Source organism: Eucyclogobius newberryi, unplaced genomic scaffold (genome assembly GCF_026437365.1).
Source record: "Eucyclogobius newberryi isolate DKJ021-1_F unplaced genomic scaffold, fEucNew1.0.hap1 SCAF_22, whole genome shotgun sequence".
Classification (NCBI taxonomy): domain Eukaryota; kingdom Metazoa; phylum Chordata; class Actinopteri; order Gobiiformes; family Gobiidae; genus Eucyclogobius; species Eucyclogobius newberryi.
In genome coordinates this window covers 6,554,371-6,575,692 of record NW_027315857.1, presented here as the reverse complement: position 1 = coordinate 6,575,692, position 21,322 = coordinate 6,554,371, and the positions used below count along the sequence as shown (strand labels likewise).

General features: G+C 40.6%; 1 protein-coding gene across 2 annotated transcripts in view; it reads right to left on the bottom strand.

Annotated features, from left to right (window-relative positions):
- The window catches only part of LOC140371834 (glucosidase 2 subunit beta-like), a 210,895-nt gene that overhangs the window by 135,275 nt on the left and 54,298 nt on the right, over window positions 1-21,322 (bottom strand). The window contains exon 9 of one of the 2 annotated variants that reach the window (XM_072459045.1): window positions 8,505-8,591. The exons of the other annotated variant lie outside the window; for it this stretch is intronic. Within the exon in view, the coding sequence (XP_072315146.1) occupies window positions 8,505-8,591 (87 nt within the window). The remainder of the gene's footprint in view (window positions 1-8,504; window positions 8,592-21,322) is intronic. 2 annotated transcript variants of the gene reach the window in all.

Here is a 21,322-nt window from a genome sequence, read left to right as displayed (position 1 = left end):
AATACTTCTGGCGGCCGGGAAAAAGGCAATCACAAAAAACTGCACTGATAAGTAATGTACTGACATAATAACTGACATACAGACAGTGGAAAAAAAATCACATAATATGGACTCAACCTGAAAATGGACACATTTCATGAAACTGGACAAAATTGGACTATTTAGAAACTTATGTGCCTTAAACTTTCTTTTCTTGGGATGCCCTTTAGTTTCCTCTTGTCTAAAATGCTATTTGTTTTTCTCTGGCCCTGTGCTTTGTTTTTGTTTGCCTTGTGTCTTTTCTATTCTTTGATAAAAATATGTCGGTGTAATCCCTCATTCGTCCAGGCGTGTTCCATAGTAGAAAAAGCTTCAGTTGTAGTCATCTGGACTCAGTTTGAAAAAATAGACGTTTCGACTCTCATCCAAGAGTCATTGTCAATAACAGAATTTAGGTCGAGAACTCCGATATTAATACTGTTCTGTGGTAAGACCCGCCCATTGGGAGGAGCCTTCCTGAAGTAGAAAGAGTTGTTTGTTTCAACAGAAACTCCCCCCTTGTATCTACCGAGCTAGCCTATTCAGAATCTTAATGGGCTATTAGAAACCTCTTTGTCTTTGTGAGACCCTGGCACAACCACCCTGAGTACCTGATTAGCATCTAAATGTCCTTGTCCTGGTCCTCTACCTTTCCAGGGGTTCAGTAACCCATTATAAATAACAGGAAGATTAAACCTTAGCCCTCCATTTCTGTTTAAAGAAGGTCTTTCTTTTTTAACAAAAATAGCTTCCTTGACTCCTCTTTCAAACCATCTTTTCTCCCTGCTTAAAACCTTCACCTCACCGTCTTCAAACGAGTGATTAGAGGCTTCTCCACATCCGTGCATCTCCATCTTGAAGCCTCTAATCACTCGTTTGAAGACGGTGAGGTGAAGGTTTTAAGCAGGGAGAAAAGATGGTTTGAAAGAGGAGTCAAGGAAGCTATTTTTGTTAAAAAAGAAAGACCTTCTTTAAACAGAAATGGAGGGCTTAGGTTTCATCTTCCTGTTATTTATAATGGGATTCTGAACCCCTGGAAAGGTAAAGGACATTCAGATGCTAATCAGGTACTCAGGGTGGTTGAGCCAGGGTCTCACAGAGACAAAGAGGTTTCTAATAGCCCATTAAGATTCTGAATAGGCTAGCTCGGTAGATACAAGGGGAGAGTTTCTCTTAAAACAAACAACTCTTTCTACTTCAGGAAGGCTCCTCCCAATGGGTGGGTCTTACCACAGAACAGTATTAATATCAGAGTTCTCGATCTAAATTCTTTTATTGACAATGACTCTTGGATGAGAGTCGAAACGTCTATTTTTTCAAACTGAGTCCAGATGACTACAACTGAAGCTTTTTCTACTTTGATAAAAATAGTTTAAAAAAAATAAATGTAAGAACTCTTTTAGTCAGAGTTCCATGTACAGTTTTATGAGACCCCAGATCTGTGGAGAGGTGATCGTGCTAACAATGCATGCTTTTTTTCTACAATGAAATAAATCCCTATCCCCAAAGTTACATAATGTCCCTGCATTGTTTCCATTGTTATTAGCCATTAAACATTATCTTCAGTATCTTTACTTTGGCTTCTCATCTGAAACCTAAAATGTATCGATCGAAACGCATAACTTTCGGTCAGGCGTTCCCTCATCAGGATTTGTGTTAGCACGGCATCCACTGGCAGCAGATGGAATTACCATGGGGATTTTTTTTTTAAAAACTAGCTTGCACTGACATGCTAATGTAAGCACGCAGTTGGAATCAGAAAAAGGTTTACTGCCATTGTCAGTGAACAAAAACAAAAATTCACAAACCAGGAACTTGTTTCAGTGATAAGGGGGGTTGAACCTACATTTCGTCTTTTTGTTGCTTTGAAGCTTCAATACATCGTTGTGGCAATAATTGTTTTGAAATGCTAAAAAACTCTCTCGGCAACGAGCATTAGGCCAACATAAGGCGGCAGGTGCGGCGCGGAGCACGGGGAGTGCGTACGGGGGAGCGCGCGGCCCGTTCGCGGCCCGTGCGCGGCCCGTGCGCGGGGTGCGTTGTGATCACGGCACGCAGTGGCCCATGCGAGGGAGCACCCGCCCCGCTCCCCGCGCTGGACCATGTGGATTGAGTAAACAAACATGCGCGACAGGTGACATTATTTGGTGGATTCAGAACTTCTACTGACAAATATACCAAAGGATGTTCAGGGACTAAAGGTGAGCAGGGTCCTGGTCCTCTACCTTTCCAGGGGTTCAGTATACCATTATAGATAACAGGAAGATTGAATCTTAGCCCTCCATTCCTGTTTAAAGAAGGTCTTTCTTTTTTAACAAAAATAGCTTCCTTAACTCCTCTTTCAAACCATCTTTTCTCCCTGCTTAAAACCTTCACCTCACCGTCTTCAAACGAGTGATTAGAGGCTTCAAGATGGAGATGCACGGCACTCTGAGGTCCTGAACTAGTATTTCTTCTGTGCTGATAAAGCCTCTTGTGTAGAGGCTGTTTTGTCTCATCTATGTAACGTTCTTTACAACTTTCTTCACTGCATTGGATCGAATAAACTACATTGCTCTGTTTTTGAGTCGGCAACTTGTCCTTAGGATGAACCAGTTTTTGTCTTAAAGTGTTTCCTGGTTTAAAATAAACAGGGACTTCGTGTTGTCTAAAAATTCTCTGCAGTTTTTCCGACAGGCCAGACACATAAGGGATAGAAACACCCTTCCTTCTCTGTACAGTTTCCCTTTTGTCCTGCTTCTTGGTTCTCTTCACTCTGTTGAGAGCCCAAGCGGGGTAACCACAGGCTGAGAGGGCATTTCGGATGGGTTTTTCCTCTTTCTTCTTGCCCTCTGAGCTGGTGGGCACACCTTGAGCTCTGTGTTGTAAGGTTCTGATCACCCCCAGCTTGTGCTGTAGTGGGTGGTTGGAACCAAAGAGCAGATACTGGTCCGTGTGTGTAGGTTTCCTATATACTTCTATTTGGAGTTTCCCGTCCTCTCCTCTGATCGTGGAACAATCAAGAAAGGCCAAGCGATTCTCCTTAGCGTCTTCTCTTGTAACTCTTGTTATAACTCTTGTCAGTTATAGTCCAGATGACTATAACTGAAACTTTTTCTACAATAAAAAATAGGGTTAACTAAATAAGATAGAAATAGACTTTGACAGAATACATACACACAATTTACAGTTTAGCCGGACGTAGTGCAAAAACTTAATGTGCAAATGGAAAAGTTGGTGACATGATCAAGTGACAGGTGTTAAGAAGTGTTCAAGTCTGGAAATAAGTGTTTTGTGAAGCTCAGAGATATTGTGAACAGACTTAATGAAATAAGCTTGAATGAAGCAAAATACAACTCCAGGTACAGTATGTTTTTGATGAGGGAACAAATTATAACACTGTTAAAAGCAACAAAAAGGCAATTTTGCATAATATACCTGTATGTCCTTTTACCAATGGCAGAATGCATTTTACCTTGCCGGTCTATGTGACAGCCTCGGTTGCTATGAAGTATAGTTCATGTATACAGTGAGAAAACATGTCATTAGTTGCTACGCTTACACCAGTACAAGGTCAAATGTATTCTCTATTCATCACGAGAGCTTCCATTTAACCATACACAAACATGAACCATAGCCTTGCATAGATGAACCAATTTACCTTTTCTCCTGTTTATGGGAAATAAATGTGCCTTTACGTTAGTCAAAGCAGAAATAGTGACATCAAGGGTCCATAAACGAAAAGGTATGCAGCCGAAGTCGTGTAGAGATGCACTTATCAAGATGGAAATGAGAGAGCCAGGTTTTTGCATATTAATGGGAAAAATATATGTCGCAATGATTTTTTAAACATATGGGAACAAATAAACTAGGTGACATTTGCAGGAGCACAGTTTAATTATTGTAGAGCCTTGAACATGACGGTAGCTGGGAATTCACTCATCCAATTTTAATTATTGTGGTTTGTAGGAACATGAACCAAATAAAAACAGGAGTTTTAAGGTTGATCTGATTTTTAAAAAAAATGTGAATACAGTAAGTAATCTTAAGAATTCTGGTTATAAATAGTTTACTTTTAGATTGATGCAAACTGTAAAGCATGTTGCTAATCTGGCACAGTATGTAGATTGTCTCTTCTTCACATGAATCAGTCTCTTGCTGAAAGTTGTCATGAACGTTAAAAAAGTATTTCACGCTGATTGGACAGTGGAAGAAGCAGAAAGATCTAGATCCAGTGGAGAGAAAAGCACAGTCACCTTTCTCATCCACAAATGTACAAAGTGCCATTGTGTGAACGTTTCCAAAAAACAAAATTGTCGCATTTCTAAAATATTTCGACCGTCGGCACCGCCATGCTTGTTTTGGTTCGGTTGTTTTGACTCCGCCCAAACCAAAGTGCTGTGATTGGTTCCAGTTACTAAATACCATGTGATTGGCCTGTTAAACCGCTGGTGAGGAGTGCAAACAGATCAGCGGGAGCCTAACAAGATCTCAAGAGTTTGTGAATCGTGAGAATTCCTCTTGCTTGCAATGTTAGGAGAACAATACATTTTAAGAAAACAGCCTTTGACGTTAGAATGTACTGTATAAATCTATGGATGTGAGTGGATTAAATGAAATCCTGTAGGGGCAGGTTGGGATATTCAGTTGTTTCCATGTGAAAGCAAACTGACAACAAAACAACAAAAGAGCTTTCGCCTTAAAAAAGTTATATTTCTGCCGTTTTGTGATTAATTTCACAGGCATATCACATTTGTCATAAACCTCAACAAATGAGTTCAAAGACATGTTTTATCACATTTCGGTTGGATTGACATAAAAAATCAAAACATATGATGATATACATTTTTGTCAATATTGCCCACCCAGACGCTGAAGGATCCTTTTTATCAGCCAAACAAGAGGAAGGGTAAAGGAGCAGCCGCTGTGTTGTGTGTCTGAGGAAAAGAGCGCAGTGGCTTTATTTTGTCTGTGCAAGGCTTTGGAAGTTCACAAAAAAGTCTTCCAAAACTCCTATTGCAATCAACATAGAAGTAGGCATGCTTTCCCTCCACACACGTTTGATAATATGCTTTGGCTCAGAGGCTTGTGAAGACGAGGTGCCCTGAAGATTCATCCCCGTCACTGCTGTCCTTGTCCGTACTTTGGAGATGAGAGCATGACTAGTCCCTTAACTAAAACTAGAGTGTTACTGACTTTGGCTGTAGTTGACAACAACAAAAAACGCTTGGTCAACTAAAAACAGGCCCAACCTATCTTAAGTTGACATGATATGCAGAAAGTGTTATTTTGAGCTCAATCGGACAAAAAACAAAGGACGAAATAGGATTTAAAAAAAAGAAGGAAAAAAAAATGCTAGGCGCCACTTTGATCCAACATGGCCGACATCCTGCGAAAACAGGACGTCATCACAGGGAGCTCTATCACTGTGCCAAAGTTGACGCGTCTCATTTTCTTCCTTTTTTGCTATGGGTGGCGCTGTTGCGACAGACATTTTTGCGAGCTGCATTTTATTCAATTTTGGGCCAAGCCGATAGCGTCTATACCCCAATGTGAAACTTTTCATCGGTGTACAGTGGGGAAAAAACGTGCGAGTTGAGGAAGAAGAACAAAGAAGAAGAAGTAACCGGGCAAAAACAATATGCTATTATGCTATATGCTATACTGTAATGCGATCCTGCCATTTCATAATGTCATAGCTCGAGCTAATAATGCAGAATAAAACAAAACACATTAAGTTACTTGTCACTCCAAAAAAAGAGTACTCTAGTTACCGCCAACACTGCTTGTATGTGTCAACTCATATTAACGCTTCCTTCCTTTAAAATAGAAGTGCGTACGGAACCTGCATTACTGTTTACATAGCACTTCCAACTAGAAATCCATCAAGTTTACCCATTCAAACTGATTCTGAAAGCTCCAAAATATCCAATGATCTTACACAAGATAAATATTTTCACCCAGGAAACAGCGCTATTGCGGCAGATGCGGTTGTGGAGATAGGGCTTGTAATATGGCCACTCGTGCCAACAATAACATTTCCAGTCCCGGTGTATTTTTCAGTGGCGTTTCTTTTCACCAGAAGACGTCGAGGGACAGGAGTTTGCCTTATAATTTACATTCTATGATGGAGCAAGAGCCCGATAAGACAGGCGCCTGGTGAAATCTAATCTGAAGCGCAATGTTTTCTTTTCTTTCTTTTTCTTTTTTTTGTCTATGGAAATGGCTGGGTTCTTATCGGTCCGAGCGGGTTATTTGAGCAGATTCGGCGCTGTGGCTTAGAGAAGGGACTCAATCACCGCCGCCTGCCGATAGCCCTCACTTTGGTCCTCCTCCTCTCTCATCTTTTTATCTGGAGGAGCGGAAATGAAAGGATGCTATCTCGCTGCCTCTTCTACGTCCCCCGTTCAGGAGACAGAGAAGCGCGGGCAGTTTTCTTTTTAAGGCGTAAAAGATAAAAATGTGGTTTATAAACTTGTTTTTCAGAAAGTAATATGTGGGCATGAGATGGACTCCAAAATGAACAGGCTAATGTGAAGATGATTGAAAGGATTTTTTTGTACTTTCGCAGCACTGGCGTTGGTCTTGTAATGAAAGGCTCTGTCTCCGATTTACATGTTACACATTTTCCGTTGTCCAATATTATCCAGAAGAAACCAAACAAACTATGCAGGCTATCACGGAAGCTGATTTTGTCATTTTAACCACTTTGCAAAGCACTACCCAGTGATGTTTGAAACAGAACTAAAAGACATCAGAGGAAAACGTGTCCAACAATTTTGCGAGCCATCGTCAAGTTACAATATTTGCAATGATATGGTCTAAAGGTGCACTGTGTAACTTTCCTGCCCCCTGCTTGTCTCCATGAAGACGTCAATGCTTTCCCTGTAAAGTAGTAACAGGCGATACCAGTATTTTTTGTTTAGATCTGATACAAAGTAAAACTACTAAGTACTGATGAAATACGATACTATGAGTTTTGTGTTCAAATGCATTGAAACTCTTTTAGTATGAAGAATTTTGGCTTGGGTTGTCAAGATTAGTAGGTTAATAGTGATAATGGCGATTATTCAGGTCACAATGTAATCGTGAAAATAATTATTGTGACAATTTTAGAAGCAAAATGAAGTATTTTTGGTTCAATATACCGCAAAGAAATCTAGACCTTAATGTAAAGAACTTTATTTGGTCTTTCAGAGAGTTAATTTTTGTAAAGCTGGTAACAAACTTGAGGAACAGTAACATATTAGACCACAGTAATGATAGGAAATTAAATAATTCACTCATTGTTCTCTCTATAATCGTGAATAACCGTTAAATCGTGATTTATTTATTTTTTTTGTCACAATGACTTACTCTAACCCAGGCATCATTATCTATCAATCAACCTTTATTTATAGAGCCCTTTACAAAACTCAAAATGGCTAAAGTGCTTCACAATAAAAACAGTAAGTAAGTAAAAACAAACTGTACAAAATAAAGTTTCACTACATTACAGAGTGTTAAAAGCCAGTCTGAATGAATACGTTTTAAGCCTGGATTTAGCTCTTCCACAATTTCAACTAATCTAACAATGTAATATATACAGATTAACAAAAAAGAAACAATTTGCTTGTTTTGTTATTCAAAGATTTGTTATTCATTTTTGGCTTGTTTACATGAGAATTTATACTTTGTGATACCTCAGTTAGTAATGTTATGGAGATATTTGGTATTGTTCCGCCCACCACTCATGGAAACAATCAGGTGGCAGGTTGAGCTAAAATTTTCCAGACTATAAGTTGCACCAGCCAAAAAAATCATAATAGAGAAAAAAAAAAAAACATATCAGCGTCACTTCTAAACAACTCCTCAAACTCCGGAGGTAGAGGAAGTGCAGATTCTTCTTTTGCATCGCTTAGAGCCTAGAGCGCCCTCTTGTGGTTGTCAGTGTGAAAATAATCAACAAGTGAAATGCGGTTGTCAGTGTGAAAATAACAATTAATATCACATATAAGTCGCTCTGGAGTATAAGTCGCACCCCGGCCAAAACTATAAAAAAAAAGGTGCCAGAAAATGAGATGACCCTCCACTGGAAAACTACTTAGTGTTTAAGTTTGGCCTGTCTAGAGCCCATAGAAGAAAAGACAAACTACAATAGCCTCGGAGAGTCAAAACTTTCTAATGGGTTTAAAGAGTAATGTGGAGTTCTCGAAGGCCCAAGACAGTGATCGATAACGTTAATGACTTGACAACCATTCTTACAAGACAATGGTAACTTAAGACTCTGAGCGATGAAAAAAAAAACGCTCAAAGGGACTGCATTTTCAAACAACCGCCATTAAACGGATAAGGATGAAAAACATGCCCGGGGTGTCGACCTTTCACCATCTCGACCAGACACGCATTGAATTGTTCCTCCAAATACATCCCCAGTCGTGCCATCCCTTGGAAAATTAAACCGGTAAAAAAACATTACCAATTTGTAAGACTAATGGGGGGGGGGGGGGGGGGGGGGTCGCGCTCACCTTCACACTGTCTCCGCTTGTCAGGATGTCCCACAGCGTGTTCCGGAACGTGCTGAGATCCATGAGACGCCCTCCTCCAAGCAGCGTCTGCGCACAAGAGAGGAGTATTTTATTACTTTGGATCAAACCTAAACCGCATACAGCAACATGACCAACTTGAATACATTTATTTAACAGGCTTGTCAGGAAAAGGCACGCGAGATCATTAAATGTGCAAAGGTTAGCGCCGGGCATATTTGCGGCCGCTCTACACACACGGAACCTTTCCACGCTTTTAAATTCTTTATCGAATCTAACGCGTGGCTTTGTGCACAACCGAGTGTTAATGGCTGTAGAGAAGCACCTATAGCTTTAGAAAAATATTGCTTTAGAAACACACACTATCTCCCGTTTACAGCCGAACGCCAAACCGGTACGGGTGTGTGAAAAATGCTTTATTTGATAAGACAGTTTTAAAAGACGACACTAAAACTAGTATTAGAACAAGATACAGGTCAGTAGAGCACAGCCCTGATAGTGAATTAGAGGAAACTAACTAACTAAAACTAACTAAAGCAAAGCAGGATTATTTTGGTTAGGAAATGCAATGGAGCTGAATCAAGTTGTTGGTCTTTAGTTGTTTAGTCGAATAAATTGGTGTTTTAGCAGCAGAAAGTAAGGTATGGAGTGAGCGAGCTGAACATTTGAGTGAATCACAAATCGTGCATCTGCTTTATATTTAAATACACACTTTCCATTTACTTTTCAGTATAAATAGCGAGGTTGTAGTGCTGTGAGTGCAGTTTGGGTCAGAAACATGGTCAGATCATGGAGATACTGAAAGGTTTTGAGAGCTTTTGGCAGTTTCAACTAATCAACTAAATCGATCAGCAGATCGTGTTCTTAGTCGATTTATTCTATATTTATATCTTTAGTTGACTACAGCCATATAGTTGACTACAGAAAGGAGGATGTGAAGAAATCCGACATTGTAGTGTTAGGATTTCAGCACACACATAAATAAAAGTGCCATTATATTGTTTTAAATTCAGTTAGATGAGCGTTTGCTATGTATTTCAGCATTTCTGAGAGCCCAGCTTTTGGTATTGCACACTGGTAATGTTTTAACCTTGTAGACCCTTTTCCCAACACCACTTTTCATTCCAGTTGATTTACAATTAAGCTCTGGTCGTAACCGTTTTTGATTTGGGGCAGTGAAGTCATAATGCAGCGATCACACTGCGGACACATATACTGCTTGTTTTAATTCACAAGAGGCAAAGCACATCACTCCTCCACTCTGAATAAACATGGGGCTCGAGGGAAAGGGGCCAAATACCGACAGGCGCATTAATCTGCGGCTTTTTGCCAAGAGAAATGGAAGTCTGTGAAGCGGTATGTGAAATGTGATGCTTATGAACATTGGTAGGGTCCAGTTCAGGGGTAAATGCTATAGCCGATCCAACTGTTTTACGGCTAATGTGTTCTGCTGATGTAATTCCATGATCTGTTCAATGATAAAGGTTTAAAGGTAGCCATATTAAAAGTGCACAGTGTAACTTTTCTGGTGATGGTCCCACTTTGTCGAGAATGAAAAAAGTTTGTGTCCATCAAGTTGTTCTTTTATTTATTTATTTAGATTAGTGCTAATATTTGATGGGGTCTGGTGAAGATAAATAAATGAATATTGTAAATTGTAATATATTGCAAAGTGCTTGGTTAACTGTTCTGTTTAAGAAAATATGAAGAAAAAAAAACAATCTAGTGGGCTAGATTAGCTTGAACTTTTAAAAATGACACTGCCAACTTGTAAGTGTCAATCTATTGTAAAATGTTTCTTCTTTGGCCTTTATATTTATTAACAAAAAAAAAATGACTTTTTGTTTCCACTTTCTAAACAGCAACCAATCAACAAAAGAAGAAAACAAACAGTGAGTGCAGAAAGTATAAAAGGTGAGTGTGCCGGGGGCAGAGACCGTGAAGGCTGTTTATCCATCTGAAACACTGTCCCCTGGAGGCCATTTTGGCAGGACGTATCACAGCGGGCGCTGACCTTTAGACACTATGCACAATTAAGCTCAGCTCATAAACAGCAGTGTGGACTTGGACATTTAACTGAAGGCAGGAGCTGTGAATCACCTTGGAAGAAAAAAGAAAAGTTCTTTTGTGCTTAGGTCGGCTTTTAGAAGAGAAACAGAAGAGTGGTCCGCAGTGTGCAGGGAGAGCAAATGAGCTCAATGTGTTGTGTTTGTGGTTGGAGTGAGCATTTGGTCCTCTGACTCTATTGATGGCTGGGCCTTTGTGGAGTGGAGCGGGCTGGGCGCTTGTTAGGGGAAACTGTTAAAATGTAGTTCAGACACATTCACCACTGAATACCACAAGTCAGACCGAGAGGCGGACTGTGCACTTGACCCTTTTAGCGCAAGAGGTCACCATGGATATTATCGTTAGTACAAAAAGATTGTTATAAATCCAAGTCTAAGCTAAATAGAGAACTGCAATGAATAGAAATGCAATGATCCATGTTATAGATCCTTCCATGAGTGACGTGTTTAAAATAGCACACACAGCTTGGTGCTAATCCTGGCTGGGTCTCCTCTGGGTACTCCACTTTCCCCTATAACCCAGAACATGCAGAATAGGTCAAATCCTCTAGCTACAGTAGTCTTGACCAAGCTGAGCTCAAGATCTGGAGATGGGTCCCCGGTCCCAACTTTAACTTTAATCTTTATTTTAATGAGGCATCAAAAAATCATTAACCTTGATGTTTGTAGACATCACAGACAAATGGTTGTTGTATATATGTTTACTATGTTAATTGAGGCTAGTGAGCAGGACCACGCCTCCACCACAGTCTTCGGACGACACCTCTATTACCCAGAAGCCTTATTATCAGCCAAACGCCAAACCTCAGTCACTGCTTGACTGTGTTCTCTCGACCCGTCCTCCCTCTCCTTATAATATGCTTTTTTTCAGCATTCAGTGTCCTAAGATGGGGGGGGGGTCTCGAATCAGCTGGGCAGATTCCAGAGATGGAGCCCCCGTGAGTCTTTCCTCACAGCCATCGGTCCGCAACTCGAGCTGCCATGGATCACCAGCGGACATCTCACATCATTGAATAATTATTTGCACATCTTTGTGGTGTCTTCCTAATGAAGTATTAAAAGTCTATATAACTTCCAGCTCCATTTCCTAATGTTCACTTACTGTAACTGGATTTGTCGTGACTGTTTTGAAACAATACAAAACCCGACTTTCATCTTCAAAGTGTTTGATGCGATTTTACCAGCATAACGTTGGATTTTAGAAATGTTTTCTAAGCGGTCTCTAGGATGACCACCTCAAACAGAAGTAAAAGTGGGATGGAAGTTGTGCGGTATAGTGGGCCGGACATGATGCATTTAGGCTAATGGATAGAGATGGCTTTAAAACTGCAAGATTCTGTGTTTTTCTGTGTTTTCACTCAAAGGTCAAGAAAAGGAAGGACATGCGGTCACCCTACAAGGCTCTGACGTTGCTCACGTGTGGTCGAGTGGTTGTCGGTCACCAAGACGGCCCCGGTTTTTCATAGTTTGTGATGTTTGGAGGCTAATGCTAACTCTACCATTGCAAATGCATTAGCGTCAATGTGCGGAACCTGAATAAATGCAAGAGCTGCACAGCTAACAATAGGCTTGGATTTAGCATGCTGTGGTTTTTAAACTTGACTTGGTGTAGGACCAAATACTGTAAGTACCTGATATGGGCACACAAGAGCTACAGTAAAATATGACCTTTTAAATCTGAATAAAAAGATACAGATCAGTACTAGCTTTGAACACGAACACGTACAGTAGGCTGGCATTACACAAAGATATTACATTATGCCGAGGGAGAGAGGACAAGAGATCAAATAACATGGTTACATACTGTGCCGTGCTATTTGATAGATCCAGCGTCTCCCTGAAGTACAGTTCGACAAAAACCACTTACATCAACCTGGCCAGAGAATATTGAGTTTCCAGTTCGCAGTTATGAAGCAGATCGGCTTACAAATATGTGGAAATGGCACAAACACAGGCATTTATTACCACGAGCCACCCACGCACTTTAAAGCTATGCAAGTGCTCGTAGAGGATACAAGTAATAATACTGCCTGAGAATGTGTGCGTTTCCCTAATCCGACCATCTCAGTCTCTCAATTTGACTTGTTATCTGTGCAAGTTGCATCCGCACAGCGTGTTGCCGGGCTTCGAAAAAGTTCAGACGTTAAAGTTGCGCGGCAGAAAATGAGGACGTAGAGACGAAATAATCGAAGTTGAAGAAAGATTTCCCATGGTAGACTGTCATCTGCGCTGATAGGGAAGAGTGCCGGGCATCTCCAGAGTGCAGAAGTTCCATTTGAGGCCAAAATGAATTTAATGGAAGTGGTGCTACTTCAACTTTATAGAGAGGATAGTTGCATTTGATATTTAATTGTCTGTGTATGAGTTTTTTTTGACTAATCGAAAGTAAGTGAGGACTAGGGAAGAGGAGAAAACAGAATAACCCTGTACTGTCCTGCATTTCAGACTTGAGGGCTGGGAAAATGTCTAACATGCCTGAATAAATCGAAATACAACTCTGAGTAAACTGAGGGAACACCGTTATAACATGGTTCAAAGATCATGAAAGTTGATTTCTTTTAAGATGGAACACGTAACAATATTCTTGTGAAAAAAATATTGAATTTTACTTTTTCCCCCAACGGATTAGAAAACAGCACTTTGAGAAAGCAGCACACTCTCTGAATCTAATTGAAAAACATTGCGTCGACTCCAAACCTGGAATAAAGAACCCGATACGTCAGTAAGAAACTGCCGTACACGTGCCCAAATATTCACGTACATGACGCAACAGTGATGTGCCAGAGGGTTTGTGAGCGCTAGGAACGAGTTAGCCTTACATACATGTACTACTTCTTTCACAGTTTGAGTCCTAAAGCAAGGGACGCAACTTCTCCTGCTGTCGTTACAATAAAATGAAAACCATCAACTGTGACTTGAGTAAAAAATGACATTATTCCCAATCAAGAGAGACACTTCAAGTCACTCATAATGTAAAGACCGTTATCAAAGTATAGTTCTGTCAAATGGTCTACATCCTCCTCGGGGCATTCTTGCTAATGAAACACGAGCGGAGCAAAGAAAGCAGTGGGACATAATAAATATGCCTCTATTGACAACTTATTAAAATGGAACTGGTGTACGGGAGCATTTTACTAACTAAAAACATGTTTGCTGTAATTGTGATTTAAGCGTCAATTATTACCCCCGAAGCCGATAAGCTACATAATAATGTGCAATGTAGCAGTCTGATTAGGCCACCTAAGGGGAAACAATTAAGGCAAAGCCAAAGTTAATATTGTGTCTCGCTCACCTTATCGGCCCGGGCCTAATCTGGAAAGGGAACACTAATGCACTTCACTTCAGAGCTTATTCCTGCTGCTGCATTGTTTACCATTTACTGTCCAAACATCTGCCACCGTGGACTTTAATGCTTGCATAAGTTATACGTTTGGGCTAGAGATGCATACCTAAACCCACGTTCAGGTTCATGTTCGAATTCGAATCCAGAGGTTTAGGTTCAGGTCCGGACCTGAACCATGCCATGAAGTTACAACAGCATAACACAAGCTACTTGGCTAAATTAAGTTGAAGACACTTGAACAAGGACGACTATCAAACACAAGGCTTAACTGTAGATTGAAATGAACTCAACTTGTCTGGTTTATTCACTGTTTTTAACAGAAGTTACAACTTACAAATCACAAGCTACCAGCTAGCAGCTAAACTATAGCTTAACAGTTAACACACATTCATGTGTTTTACTTGAGGAACAAGAGCATGTTGAGTATTGTCGACAGAGTCAGTCTGGGTCAAGGGTCAAAGCAGCTGTTTCATCTGATACAATGTTTTGCCTTTAGACAGATTTCCACTCTTTAATGTTGCAGATCCATTGGCATCAAAAGTCAGGTAAAAACCTCCAAACAGACAATACACCAGTGTAAATAATTAAGTCACGGTGTAAAATAACAAAGTTACAAAAACTAGCATAAAAGTCAACTTGAATCACTATAAAGCTATCAACTCAGCTGTATCAAAAGTAGAATATGAAAATATTTTTATATTGCTAAAGATAAAATATTTTTATATGCTGCTAATATTATCATATTAGCAGCATTAAACATCAGACCATATTTAACAACTGTAGAATACAAATACAAAATACTATAACAAAATATAAAGTCTAATTAATGAATGCAGCAATTAAGCAATATTACTTTGACTTAGTATTTACTTAATACCAAATACATCACACCACAACATGACACTTAAGTTAATTCATTCATATTTACACCCAGACCAAAGACCCAGACAAGAAACCACGCTGACCCCGCCCCTTTAACACGTGACGACGCCATGGGCCACGCACGCAGCACATTAACCATCACAACATCGCACACGGCGGCCACAGCTTAAAACTGTTTAAATAAAGCCAGCGATCTTACCGGCTGCAGCTTCAATGTTCGCATGTGGATACACGGTTCCTCGCTGTCTCTCGCATCTTTAAACTTATTTCGCCGGCTTCAACTTAACCCGGAAGATGCGTACGTTGCTAATTAGGGTCCGGGTGCGCCATTAACAGCGGCGCATGGCAGTGTTTACGTCTTTTCCAGCGCAAATTTTGCGATCTATGGAAGATTTAAGATGGTCTAGATTCTAGAACAAAAAGGATATATTATGTGAGTGCTAGATTGTTTTATGAGTCCAGAACCGAATCACCGGGGTTTCGGTTTTTTTGGACCTGAACCGAAACGTTTTTACAAGTCCAGATCCGGTCCGTCGTACGCATCCCTAGTTTGGGCGATAGAGGGATCTTGGCAGTGCACTTTCTGATGTGGTGGTCCGCTTGCCTGACCAGCCATTCCCAACACATTTTGGCAAACTACTTATCAAAACTGTGTATGGGTCTGGGGCTCGATTGCTGCATTTAAATTTCTAGGGCGGAGTTTAGAGAGCAGAGAGAGAACCAATAACATAAACCCAGAAGTGCCGCAAAAAACGCGACACGCTTAACCGGATATTACGTAGCCCATGTCAACAAGGCGTGTTCCGCGTTATCCGTCCCCGAACGCAGAAAATGTCTCCTGAATCGCGATAACGCCCTTCGCATAACCGCATCTAACGCATGTTCATCATGGCAAGTAGAGCGGACTTTACTGATTGTTCAAACCGAAGCGAGAGCAGAAGTAAACACTCGGTCACGAGCCGGGTCCGCCATCTTGAATGTTTTGGAACGGGGGTGGAAAGCGCTATTTCCGTATCTCAGTGTGACGCGTTAAAACCTCCGACTGGGATTGGATAGGTAAATGGATTACAGACGATTTCATTGGCTCTGACTCCGATTCCAGACCCTTACGCATTCGAACAGAATGTGGGCGGGACTGGCGGGTCAGGCAAGTGGTCCGCTGGTCTCCATCAAGAATTTTGAATTTGTGATTCAATGGCATTTTTTTCAGAACTAGGACGTCCCATAGTAAGTTCTGATACCTGATTGGTTCTTTATACTGTAGATTGCTTCTAGTAAGGAGATTCAAACAATTTCCTACAGCTGTTTGGTCAAAGAAAAAAAGGGTGAAATGTATTCAAGTTCCTCATGTCACGAGATACATTTTGTGGGCACACCTTGTGTGACCTTGTGAGATTTTGCCCATGTGCATTTCACCAGTTTACGCTGGTAAGTTACACATCTTGAGATGCTCTAGTTAAAAAAAAGCAATGCTACCAATGACAGATGCCAAAATATAAATTAACACAAAGCACGTGAGGCAAAAAATGTGACCTAAACCGCAAATGTATTCATCTCATTTTTGTGGATCCCACTTTGTGTCTGGTTTTGTCTCGTGGAACATGTGTCTTGTTCTATCCCAAATAATAGTTTCTATGCTAGACATTCCAGCAGATATAAAAATATGGCTATAGAGTTGTGTGCCCAAAGCAATTCTATTGTCTGCAAAGCAATCAGACTTTTGCCCAACTTTAAATGGTAAATTCTTCATCATTCAGTAGCCCACACTATTAGTCACCAACCTACCTTCACCTTTCCACCTTTCTGCTTGAAATAATCCCCTAAAAACAAGTGACATTTCCTAAATGTTACTTGTCTTTTTGCAATATTAGGTGCATCAAATTCCCCAGGTTGGCAATTACAACGCTCTCTTGGTAAAACTTTTTGGTAAAACTCCACCAGCATCGATAAAGTGGCGTATTCCCAACAGTGAGTTTCCCTCAAATTTTAATGAAAGAAAAAAAACTGAAAATAAACAAAAACATGGTGCAGCTGTGAAATTTGGCATTTTATAGGCAAACGCGATGCCGAAATATCAGAAGGTTCCTGGGGGGATTTATTTGCATACGGTGTAGAAAAACAAAAAATGTTTATACTTTGTCACAGACTCCGCCATTAATGCATGTCAGCTATTCCCGTCGCGCTTTAGCTGCGCCTTTAGCATCGCGTTGTGTTCTTCAACCATGCTAATGAGCTGTACCTCCATCTTCCTCAGATAAAAGCCGAGCTAGACAGGTGGATCAATAGACAGCGTCGCACCAGTCTATACTTCGCTCAGTACATACTTGGACAGGGAACATTTCATAAAGGCCATAGGGTCAGCTTATCACAAAGCTAAATGCCAATGTAATTATTAGTGTCTGGAGATAGTAGAGAAGGGAGGCACATCCTGAGGCAGTACACCATATTTAATTAATAAATGTCACTCGGAGGTGGGGGGTGGCGTGTGGCGTGAGAAAAGAAAAAAAAGAAAAGAAGAAGAAGAGGGGGCGGAGTGACAACAACGCTGATCCAAACGCATGAACGGAGAGCAGATGCAGGAGCCATAACAGGCACTAGACAGAGATTAGCTGAGCGCCGGAACATGAACGGACTGGATTGGAGCTGTTACTCAGACGTGAAGATGAGAAGGAAAAAAAAAAAAGAGGAGAGGCCATAAAGATCAAGGTCATCTCATTGCACACACTGCATCTCGTTGGAGCGCGTTGTTTGAATAAGGTTCAATGTATTTCCGTCCCCTAGTGTCGGGGGGGGGGGAATTATGTGTGTGAGGATCTGCTGTTTTGGTCCAGTTGTTGCATTTTCTGTTTAATGCAGCTGTCTGCTCAAACACAAGACACTCTTGTCACCCATTCCTCCTGCTCGACCTCTGTCATGCTCTGACTTTGAACTTTCAGAAGAAGCAGATGATTTTTTTTTATATTGAATTGCGGTGAAATCGAAATCTTGCTGTATTCATTTTATTTTATTTTAGTTCATATTGTCCACCTCTAGCGTCCACTATTGCATTCATCTTTGGCCATGATCTTGTATTGATAATGGCAGAGTTTGCTCACTGCACAAAGCCTTCTCGAGCCCAGTCTGTGGTTGGTTAACTGGTCTATAATCCAATATTCTTTTTGTACACAGAGGTCAAAACTTTAAACCTAGATATTCTAAAATAAAACCTTGAAACACATAATAGACAAGGAGGTGATGAAGTTGTACACCTTTAAGTAATAGTAGTATGAATATGCTCTTAATTTGATCTAACTCATATTTTCACTGCACACGTACTGTATTGTAATCTTAAAAACACGCCGCAGCACGACATGCCTTTTTTGCTGAAAATATGACGAGGGCAAACGGCTTCAAGTGCATAAGTCTTTGTATTTTTTCTCGTCTTAAATTGGTGTCAGTTACATCAACGCTGCAGCCGGAATTCTGCTGACACACGCGGCTTTTCGCAGAGACAGAAAGGTCAAACAGAAAAATGAAAATGTCTTCCTGTAACATTCCGGGCGTTTCAGTCAGCAGAACTCTCAGTCAGCGTCGGAGAGGATTGGACTGTTTACAGAGGGAGGTACGTTCACGCCGACAACAACATCTCTGGGAAAAAACAAGTTACTTGCTTTACTTTGGGAAGGGTTAGCGGGGTCGTGTCCTGTCTCTTCGCTGCCCAGTTGTCACGCAGTATGCACACAAGGCTGTCACGTAGGACACAAACTCCCATGGCACACGCGTCCTCTTCTCTTTGCTCTTTGGGTGCTCTCAATCACTGCCCCCCGCCCCTGCCATTCTGGGAGAGCTACTTGAGTCACAGCTCCACCTGGGACCCCCTCACCTTCGTACCATTTCTGTCAGTGGATCAGCTGTGGACTGCGGACTTATATTTCCCCGTTTTTTTTTTGTTCCCTTCCCACTTATTAACTCTTAAGTGTCTGGAGAACATAAGGGGAGTTATTATAGACGCACGAATCAGGGGCTAATAGGGCAACAGATGTCGTGGAAGTACTTGGAAGATTCCTGGGTACGTTTGAGATCAATAGAATAAGCATGTCTTGAGACGCAATTAATTACACAATCTATTCCAAACCCATTTGACTCATTAACTCAACAAATTAAACAGAAAGACATGCAAATGAACGTGATGACCTATAGAAAGGTACACAATGCATGTTTCTGCCTGTAACTGGGGCTGTGCTCAATATATCGTGATATATCGTGATGGACTTCTTGGCAATACATGTATCAATTCAGAGATGTGTATCGTGACATACATAAAGTTAGTAGAAATGTCCGAGATCTAGACTTCTGAACTCACAGACTCTGAGGAGCTGAAAATGTGACTTAATGATGGACAGTTGTATTCTCATATTGAGGACAGTGAACTGAAAAATTGAAATTCTAATGCATTTTCTTTCTACTACTTAATCAAAACATAATAATTTGAGTAAACTTTTAACAAGTTTTAAGGAATATCCCTGAATCAGTACCCGTATCGTATCAAGGCATTGAACGTATATATATGTCTGTGTTTTTTGCTTTTGTTGTTGTTGTTGTTGTTATGACAAAAAAATGAATGTCAAATGTCCAGTTTTTTTTTCCATTTTATGTCCATAGTTATTTCAGAACTAATCCTTGATTTTGTTGTTATTATTATGAAAATGTAATAATAAGGACATTTAAAAACAATTAAATATGTTTGGGGTTTTTTCACTCGTAATGTCACGTAGTGCGACTTTAACTGTCACTACTATTTGCCCAGTATTACATCTGTCACGTTAATGCTACATGACACACTGTGATTAGCTGGCAGGGTTGGCATGACTTTAGTTTCAGAAATAATTTAACGAGAAACCTTTAGCGTACCTTCCGGAGAAGACAGACAGAGCTATTACACCAAAATAACATCCAAGTCCTGCATAGCTGAAGGAACAGAAGACGGCTCTAAATCTTTCTTATGCAACATTTCCCCTTGCCGCTTCAGAGGCGACGCACAGACGCGGTTATTCTTGTTTGGAAACAATAGCAGGCGTGCGTTCTGGAGGCAACTGTTAAGTCGTTTCCAAGCAGATGCCTTTTTCCTCTCGCCAATCAATTGAACACCTACACCCCCCTCGCCTCCCGCTCCCCGCTCTCCCAGACTTCGACTCACTTTGAAATGGCATTCTCTCATTGTTCTTTTGACTCACTCCAGAAATGCCTCGGCCCCATCAGACGTTAATCACAGATACGGCAGGTCGGAGCGGACACACACACAAAAAAAAAGACCGTGCCGAAAAATACATCATTTACAAAACACAATACAGCCCTTAGCTTTCTTCTGCAAGGGACAAGGAAATGAGTCAGTTGTTTTGTCAAGTTTGAGTGAGCGTTTAAGCCTTGCCAGTCTTCCTAATATGTCCTTTCATTCTACACAAACAATGTGTCTGGTTTGTGAGGCATATGATGATGAATATGGTGTTTAATGCAATTACGAACAACACAAAACCAATCCAATAAATGAAAGACGATAAAACATGTGAGAAAAGTGTTCCTACTTGCAATGATAAGGCACATTTACAGTGAACTGTAAGATAAATAGTATTGCTTGGCAAGCTGGTTTGTTTTGCCATTAGCAGTTGCACTTAGCAATAATGCAGACTGGATATTATTGTTATTTTTAGAGTGCTTTGTCTTGTATATTTATACACAAGGTACTCAGTGATGGGAAGAATGGATGTCAATACAGAATCCAATACAATATTCCGTGACACAGTCCTATCGGAATACTTAGAACTCTTTAACATTGAGCTGCTTTACATTATAGTGTAAAAAACAACATAAGATTAAAAACTTTCTGGTTGTTGCACCATTTCTCACTCATTTAGAAATGCAAACGTAAAAAAAAAATGTTTTTCCCCCACTTTTTTCAAACTAATATCTTGCAGTTCTGCCGTATATTTGTCAGATTTTTTAAGTAACTGTATTGTGAATAACAAGTGAATTTCCCCTTCCTACAACTACAAGTACTACTCCTGCTGCTCATAAAATTTGAGTCCCGTGTCATTTACATTCAATTTCAAAATGGAAACGTTACGTAGTCCATCAAACAGTAAACCTTTTGAATATGTGTGGGTTGAAAGCTGTGCAATACAGTTTATAAATTAATTCCAGGGTTTTTGCTTCCTTTGTGTTGGAGGTACAATAAAAATGCCTAATACAGTACAAAAGAACAGGACAACCCAACCTTACTTCCAACGCACCCAAACCAGGACACATTAACTGCCAGTATATTCCAGATACTCTCTTAAAAACAGGAATATTTGGGCAGATTTACCTCTTTTGATATTTGCACTATAGCCAGCGCTGCAAAAAGAGGGGGGGGACCCACATCTGCGTATGACTCTTATCCCTGGCTTCTCCCGAGCCTTGGATGAGCCTGAGCCAGCAAATGTCAGTCGGATAAAGACCAAGCCTGACAGACAGACACAGGAGTTTTGTCATTT